Here is an 8474-nt window from a genome sequence, read left to right on the forward strand (position 1 = left end):
CTTTCAAGCTTAGGTGAAAACAATTTTTAAGTGCATTGCTGTTAGTGAAAATACAAGTGAAGGTTTGTCTTCGACCCTGGAAATAGTTTAAGAAAACTTAACAATTTACATATTAAGAGATCTCCATGGTAGATATGTCAATTACAGTGTTATAAGTGCCATCTTTATGTAAGTACTTATCTAGTCTGCTAATTTTAGTTTTAATATGGTTATAAAGTAAACTGTTAAATATTATGAAATGGGAAAAAATCTGGTACTCAATTAATTATATTGGATGTAAATGCCACTTTGCTAAAGCAGTAAGCTTACAGGTAGCTTGTAAGTCATTTTCTGTAAAACTAAATTTGCTGCATAACATCTTCATCCCTCCTCCCATATTTCTCCTTTTCATCAGGAACAAAATCTAAATGGCCCGCTGGTCCTTGCTGATAGCACTGACGTGCAGTTTGACAGCCATCCGGGAAAGTAATGCTTATGATGTTCTCTTCATTGCGGCCATTGGGAGTAAAAGTCATCATAACTTTTACAAGACCATTGCAGAGGAACTCGCCAAGAGTGGACATCAGGCAAGTTCAGGCACCAATTAGTCTTTTTGTTCACAATTCAGTGCCTCTCTGTTTTGTGCTTACGTAGGGATTTTCTGTTCAAGGGGTTGCAATTCTGTCCTGCTGTATTCCAAATTTCTTTCGAAATCAGAGAAAAGGTGACCTTTCAACTGAACTGTGATTTTCGAAAACACACCAATAACCCATAAGGTACCTACCTACCAAGTCTCATCCAAATGAATCGGAGACAAATAGGATGCTGCCCATTAGACTGACCCGTGACCTTAAAGAATTGGCCAAAGTGTCAAATTCGTAGGGCCAGATATCTTCAGCAAACATAATTTCTGAGATCAAGAGAAAAAAATCTAGAATTTTGGCCTTGAAGTTTATCTGTGATCTTGGAAGAGCATCAAATGCCTTGGTGGAATAAAGTTCAAGAGATTAGAGTTCTGTTGGGTTCTGGCTGATGTCAAAAACATTAAAGGGTAAAATTCTATGGAAAAGGGAAAGTTTTATTAACTAAATCATTGACTTCTGTTAAAAAGAGATCTCTTTTTGTATAGAGAGTTTTTGACTTTCAGCAGTCAGTTACTTGCGGTATATTGGTGAATGGTGCCTTTTTTCAACAAAATATAGCTGCTGGGTAGACATTCTTTATCTAATGATGCCTGTAATATTAAAGCAAGCCATATATGAGAGAGAAATGGTTTTTGACAACTGCAGTTCATCTAAAGTAACATGACTTGAAAAATATTCACAAGAAAATAATAATCACGGCTACATTTACTTTCCCTGTTCCAGGTAACGTTGGTGACACCATTTCCATCCAAAGTAGTCAAAGACAACATCCATGAGGTTGTTGTCCCAGAAGGAAATGCCGGCTTAATAGATGTAAACCACTTTGAGGAGTCATTCTTCCCTAGCACGGGAGGTGTTTTGCAGATTCTCGATGCCTGTGAGAAAACTTTGGCTCATAAAGAAGTGCAAGAGTTGTCAAGAGAGAAGTATGACATCGTTCTCCTGTCCAACTTCTTTTGCGATTGCTATCTCTCAATAGTCCATAAGTTAAAGGTAGAGTGCAAGGACTGACTTCAGTACAGTATTATGTTCTGTGTATAGATAAGTGATGCATGTATAAGCTCTTGATTATAAATATTGTACTGTACATTCGTTTTGATAAATCTTCTTTAGTTTCTAGAGTCAATTTGCAATCAGTTTCCTAAATAGAAAAATTTATTTGAATGATGGCTCATATCTGAATCCAAATGAAACATTGTTTTCTGTGTATTCTTAACCAGTGGGAATATTTTTACTTTTCCTGTGATGTTAATGAGATTCATTTTTGTCTCTGCAATTCAACTGGTTCTATTGTACCCCACCAAGTTTAAGGCCTGTAGTATTGAGTTCTCTTGTTCTAAGGAAGAAATCCTCTGGGGAAACCTTATCAGAGTGAAGAGGTGTGACTCAATTGCCTCATCGATTACTTCATAATAACACTGTCTTTTTATTAGCAAAGCAGCAGTGGCATTCTGTGTATTTCTGATTATGATCAGAGAGAATACACTTACAGTACATCAGGTGCGACTGTATCTCGTTCACGACATGTACAGTACAGGCAGTCCCTGGTTGTCGGGGGGGGCGTGGGGAGTTGTGTTTCCGATGTAGTTAAAAAATTTTGGGTTTTTCAATTAGTTCTCCACCTTACTTCAAAGTAGGAGGTAATGTTACAGTATGTTGTTAGAAGTGCGTTACTCAGAATGTTATAATCTGATAGGGATTTGTTGAACTAAGGCATTTTTAACATGTTTGATGGTCAGTTTCCAGCCAATTTGACCCAACATTTAGAAAGACAGTGCAGTATGTGATAGTACTGTACCATATCATGAATGAGAGTATCATTACACCTTGAAATGGCTAGATGCTGATTACAAAGTGGTTTTTCTCAAAATGTGAGGAATATATTACTCCCTTTCTAGTAGGCTTCCTTGCTAGTACATAATGGTAAAAAAATATACAGCGTCGTGATTTGATCTTGTTTTCAGTGTTTAGAATTTATTTGACAAGCTGATAATCATGCATTACTGTAGATATGAACTTCAGCCATCATTTAATCAATGGACTTGGAAGCAAACCTCTCTTTGTGTGGTTAAGGAAACATGTCAAGCACATTAGGCATAGTACTTCAAGCAAAATGACAAGTAAATCTTTCTCCCAGGTTCCCTTCATCTATGTGTCAGCTCTAAGGTTCTTAAGTAATAATGCTGAGGACATAGGTAATCCAACATACCCAGCTTTCCTGAGTGTTCCCGTCCTTGATTATCAGCACCCGCTCACCTTCCTTCAACGAACAGCTAACGTGATGCTGGAAACACTTTTAGTAAAGTTTTTTCGTTTCATAATTAGCAAGTAAGTATTCCAGCTCTCAGCTAGTTTTTTTTTTGTTCTGTGCATTTATGGTTTTAGCCAAAAGTCAGCCAAACCTCATCTTCTTAAATAAAACAAAGTAACATTGTATTCAGCAGCTACCTACAAATTTAATGTTTGGTAAAAAATTATTTACTAAATGTTTTAGTTATAATACTGTGAGACATGGGAGTGGAATTGACACTAAAACTGTGTTCTGCATTGGAAAGAATTAAACCCTTTTTTTTTGTTGAATCTTCTTTCAACTCCCCTATAAAATGAAATATATCCCAAGGCTCTCAGGATACATTAATTCCGTTCTCAAAGGTTGTGCTTTTTCTTACATACAAACCAATTCTCCCCCCTCCCCCTTTCCATAAAGGCACTGCCTAATGACCACCGGTCAAATGGATAATCCATTTGCACAGAATCCCTTGGGGTTGGTTCATTAAAAGATTTATGCTTACTGTATTCCTGTACAAAACCTCTTAATCTTGCATCTTCCATGACATTATTTTTATTTATGGCATCCAATTTAGAAAAGGACTTATTTCCTCAGTTGGTGGTCATGCTATCAAATTGAGCACCCTCCATTAGCCTGCTATTTTAACTTCATTATTTTCATCTATCATTCTGGTACATATTTTGAAATTTCACTCAATGATTTTCTTGCCAGCAATGTGCTGTAACTATACTCATTACACCATTGTGAATGATGGTTCCTCTGAGTTCCTCTAACCTAGTTTTCACAAGTTTTCGTATTTCCCCAAAGTAAGGCTTGTTACAATTTTTTGCAAGGCGTAAGTCAGCTCCCTGTTCATGGTATCATTATGTGTAAAAACAAACACATAATGATACAATTAAGAGGAAGCTGTCTTATGCCTTGCAAAATATTGTAACAAGCCTTTTCTTGGGAAATATGAAGACTTGTGAAAACCAGTTTAGAGGAACTCAGAGGAACCATCATTCACAATGGTGTAATGAGTATAGTTACAGCACATTGTTGGAGAGAAAATCATTGAGTGAAATTTCAAAATATGTACCAGAATGATAGATGAAAATAATGAAATTAAAATAGGAAGTTAATGGAGGGTGCTCAATTTGATAGCATGACCACCATCTGAGGAAACAAGTCCTTTTCTAAACTGGATCCCATAAATAAAAAATAATGTCATGGAAGATGCAAGATTAAGAGGTTTTGTACAGGAATACACTAAGAATAAATCTTTTAATGAACCAACCCCAAGGGATTCTGTGCAAATGGATTATCCATCCGACCAGTGGTCATCAGGCAGTGCCTTTGCGGAAAGGGGAGGGGGAGTATTGATTCATGTATAAGACAAAACATGACCTTTGAGGAAGAAATTAATGTATCCTGAACGCCTTGGGATAAATTTCATTTTATAGGGGAGTTGAACAGAAGATTCAACAAAAAAAAGGGTTTAATTTTTTCCAACGCAGAAAACAATTTTATTGTCAATTCCATTCCCATGTCTCACAGTATCGTAACCAAAACATTTAGTAAATAATTTTTTACCAAATATTAAATTTGTTGGTAGCTGCTGAATACAATGTTACTTTGTTTTATTTATAAGTTTTTAAGAGTGTGATGGAACGATTTAGAATTAAATTTTTAGTCATAATTATTACAGTAAAGAAAAAATTTAACATAGATCTTCAAAAAATTAGATTCCAGTAAGGTATCATCCTAGGAGACTATTCACCCGTGTAATTTGACTTCTTGACAGTTTGGAAGGAAGGTGTCGAAGCTCTGGACTATGCCCAGAGGATATGCCGTCATTTGAAGAATTTCAGAAAAATGTCTCAATGATATTTTTGAACAGGTGAGTAACATTGATTCTGCATTTCTGTTCTTTGTATATCTTAGTTTGCCCATCTATAAATCGTCAAACAAAGGTTATAATTCACCAGCATTTGACAGATCACTGAGGGATGTACATAGTAGGCTGACACTTATGAATGTTTCTGACTCAGTTTCTGAATAGGAGAATGTCACTATTAATACTGAAGACGTTTATGCTGGGAAACATTAATTAAGCAGGTATTGTGATCATATGCAGCCTGTGTTATGTAAGCACCCATAACCTACAAGACAGCAGTGAGTTTTTACTCATTATATCTCTCTGATAGCTGTGCCTTACTGTACTATATGTTTCTGCTGATCCTTTCTTCAGCGTACGTGAACTCGAATTTCCAACTCGTCCGTACGTCCCAGGTGTTGTTCATGCAGGAGGGATTCATTGCCGTCCAGCCAAGCCACTTCCACAGGTATGATTATGGTTTTTGACAAACTTCTAGTCAAGGAACTCAACATTGTCTCGTGCAGGGGAGGGGTTAGTGCTGTCAGTGCACCTCATGCATTGCACTTTAGGCATTAATTGAGGGTCTCTGCAGCGTCCCTTCTGCCCCAGCTGCAACCTCTTTCATGCCTTTTACTGTGCCTTTGTTCATATTTGCTTCCATCTTACTTTCCACCCTCTCCTAACAATTGATTCATAGTGCAACTGAGCGTCTCCTCCAATTACACCTTTCAAACCTTTTTACTGTCAATTTCCCTTTCAGCGCTGAATGACCTCATGAATCCCCATGCTTGGCCTTTGGCCTAAATTCTTTATTCTGTTCTGTTCTCAAAATTGTGAGCCTTTGTGAAAACAGAGGTGATGAATTAGCAAAACATAACCCTTTTGAACTGACAAAATGATAAGGCATTCACAGAAACCACAGACTCACGAGAAAACCACCAATGCATCTGTGTTGTATGAGTGTGTGTTCCTCACAGGATCTTCAGGAGTGGATCGAGGGTTCTGGTGAGCATGGTTTCATCTTCTTCAGCCTGGGAAGTGTTGTTAAATCTACCTATCTACCAGAAAAGTAAGTTTTGATTATAATATTAACAAATGCAACTACAGAGCCCACATCATGAATAATAAATTGAGATGAAAGCAATTTAATCTAAAGGAATACTTTCCCTTCATGTTGATAATGAACTTAGGCCTATAAAGATTATGTTGTAAGCCTTCTAAAATTATAACCAGAAACAGACAGATGCTTATCAAGGTATTCAGCTCACTGAAGCAACGAGTGTTGTGGAAATGGGACAATGACTTCATGCCTGATTTGCCTCCAAATGTAAAAATCATGAAATGGCTACCTCAGCAAGATATCCTAGGTGAGTGGCTTAATGTTTGGAAATTAAGAACATATTTTTGGATATTGCATCATAATTTATTATGATCTGAGGTGATCATTTCCTTCGGATATTACTCAATGGTGATACATTATAATTTTTGATTATGAGAACAGTTTCCCACAGATGCTTCTTCATTCAGTTTGTTATTTTGACAGTGCATATGGGGCACAGTTTTCAACATAACCTTTTCGAATGTAAACAGGTCACTCGAAACTGCGCCTCTTCATAACGCATGGTGGTCTGTTCAGTACCTTCGAGTCTATCTACCATGGAACACCCATTATAGGTCTGCCAGTTTTTGCTGACCAGCAATCAAACATGAGGACAGTTGAACGCCAAGGCTGGGGAAAGACAATCCTTTGGAAGGACCTGACAGAAGACATTCTTCTTAAGGAGATAATTGCAATCATGGATAATGAACAGTATGTGTTTGAATGAAGTTACTTATTTCTGTGTTCAGTATTTTGTTGTATGGGGCTTTGGTGTGTCATTGAGAGCTGGAGACCTTTGAGTAGCCAGCGTTTAGAGGAAAATGGTGTACAGTACTGTAATCACGTGCTTGTAAATACAAAAGTTACCAATGTTCAGTGACAGTTATAAAGTTGAGGCTACAGTGATTTAGGAATGGGGCATTTCTTTGTAAGAATGCCCAGACTGAACTGATTACTGGGTACCAGAACCTGAACTATATGAAAGTTTTACTCCTTTAACCAAAGGCATAAATTGAAAATTGAGCCTCATAATTGTTATTGAAAATTCTGTAAACTCAGTGTAGTGTATTTAAAAATACATTATATTATTGTAGGTATAAGTATCTAAAAACAGTTATGTCTAATAATTTGCTCTTATGACACTTTTTAGTGACTTCAGCATCCATATAACCTCCTGAAACATGGCTAAACCAAATATCTCATAAATGACCTCATTGGGTCTTGTGTCTTCTGAAAAGTTGAAAGAGCAAGAGCAAGGGCCTAGTGACTCCCTCATCATCACTGTCTTCTTTGTAATTACTATATACTATACAACTGTGGTTGTCTTTTCCAGTAGTCTCTATGACTGGTTATTATAACTGAGATCATTCAGTATCTTCATAGTGAAAAAACTACTTTCTTGATATCTCGTTTTTCCTTTCAGGATGCAGCAGCACGTACAACTGCAATCTAGAATAATGAGAGATCAGCCCATCTCTCCTCAAGAAACTGTAGTTTTCTGGACTGAATATGTTATCCGGTATAATGGAGCTAAGCATCTCCGTTGCCCCATAGCTGATATGCCCTGGTAGGTGTTTTATAGACTTCGGTGTGTGTCTTAATAATTCGTTATCACGTCAGTTTGACAGTGAGACTAACTATCTTCTAGTATTCAAGTGCAAAGGAAAATATAAAAGTGGAATAGTTTTTCTAACATATATTCTGCTTTCCAGGTACAAAATCTACAATATGGATGTTTGGTCGATGATGTTTTTATTGGTGCTTCTGATGCTATGGATTGGTGTTCGGCTGCTTCGTGCCATCGTAAAGTGCTTTCGAAGGACACCAAAAAATAAAACAGACTAATGACAAGTTATCACAGACTAACTTTTCTTGTAATTATGAGAATGTCAATTGTTTATGAGACATGTTTTTCTGAGTTAGTGTTGAATAAGTGTGAAATACATTTGGTTATATTGGCAAGAGAAAATGCTTAAGAAGGGGCATTTTCATGAGTTGAAAACATGCATGTCAACCCTTTTAAAACATCTGTAAATAAATTGATGTGGATTTTCAAAAAAACTTTGTTCAAACTTCATTGCAAGCTCTCCAATTCAACAGTGGGGAAGGAGCACAGTTTATGTGGTTTTGTGATGCTGTTCAACAGTTTTTATGAGTATTTTGTTGTGATTTCATTAAATGACTAAAATGTTACTCTCTTGTCCATTGTATGCCATTTCATTGATATTGACAGTCGAATGCAGATGAGTATCTGAGGGATTTAACACAAACAGTAAAAGAGAGAAGACAGTCAAGAAAGGGAGTTTCACTGTAACAGACATGAAAACAAGTAAATAAAAGTACACAAATAAGAAATGAACAAAACAGTTAGTGAAAGATAGATACTATTATTATTATTATTTCATTAGATGAAACCTATTCACATGGAACAAGGCCACGCAGCCATTGACTTGAAACTCAAGCTTCCAAAGAATGTTGGTTTCATCCTCCCACCACAGACCCCACACTGCAGTAGTAACTGATCGTGATACAGGGCTAGCAATTTTTTCATCGCCCTGGGAGAGGCGTGAACTCGAGACATCTGAGTGGCATGCCACGATGCTA

The 8474-nt window shown here is 36.9% G+C and overlaps 1 protein-coding gene across 1 annotated transcript; it reads left to right on the forward strand.

Moving 5' to 3' along the window:
• The first annotated feature begins 30 nt into the window (after positions 1–30).
• LOC136845098 (UDP-glycosyltransferase UGT5-like) lies at positions 31–8063 on the forward strand. The gene is made up of 11 exons (XM_067114929.1): positions 31–168; positions 395–566; positions 1347–1616; positions 2761–2951; positions 4697–4792; positions 5144–5237; positions 5749–5840; positions 6005–6138; positions 6362–6581; positions 7294–7437; positions 7583–8063. The coding sequence occupies exons 2-11, from the start codon at positions 408–410 to the stop codon at positions 7713–7715; spliced, it is 1533 nt and encodes a 510-aa protein (XP_066971030.1). The 5' UTR covers positions 31–168; positions 395–407; the 3' UTR covers positions 7716–8063.
• Positions 8064–8474: the final 411 nt, after the last annotated feature.

The sequence above is a fragment of the Macrobrachium rosenbergii genome, chromosome 13, assembly GCF_040412425.1.
Source record: "Macrobrachium rosenbergii isolate ZJJX-2024 chromosome 13, ASM4041242v1, whole genome shotgun sequence".
In the NCBI taxonomy this organism is placed as follows: domain Eukaryota; kingdom Metazoa; phylum Arthropoda; class Malacostraca; order Decapoda; family Palaemonidae; genus Macrobrachium; species Macrobrachium rosenbergii.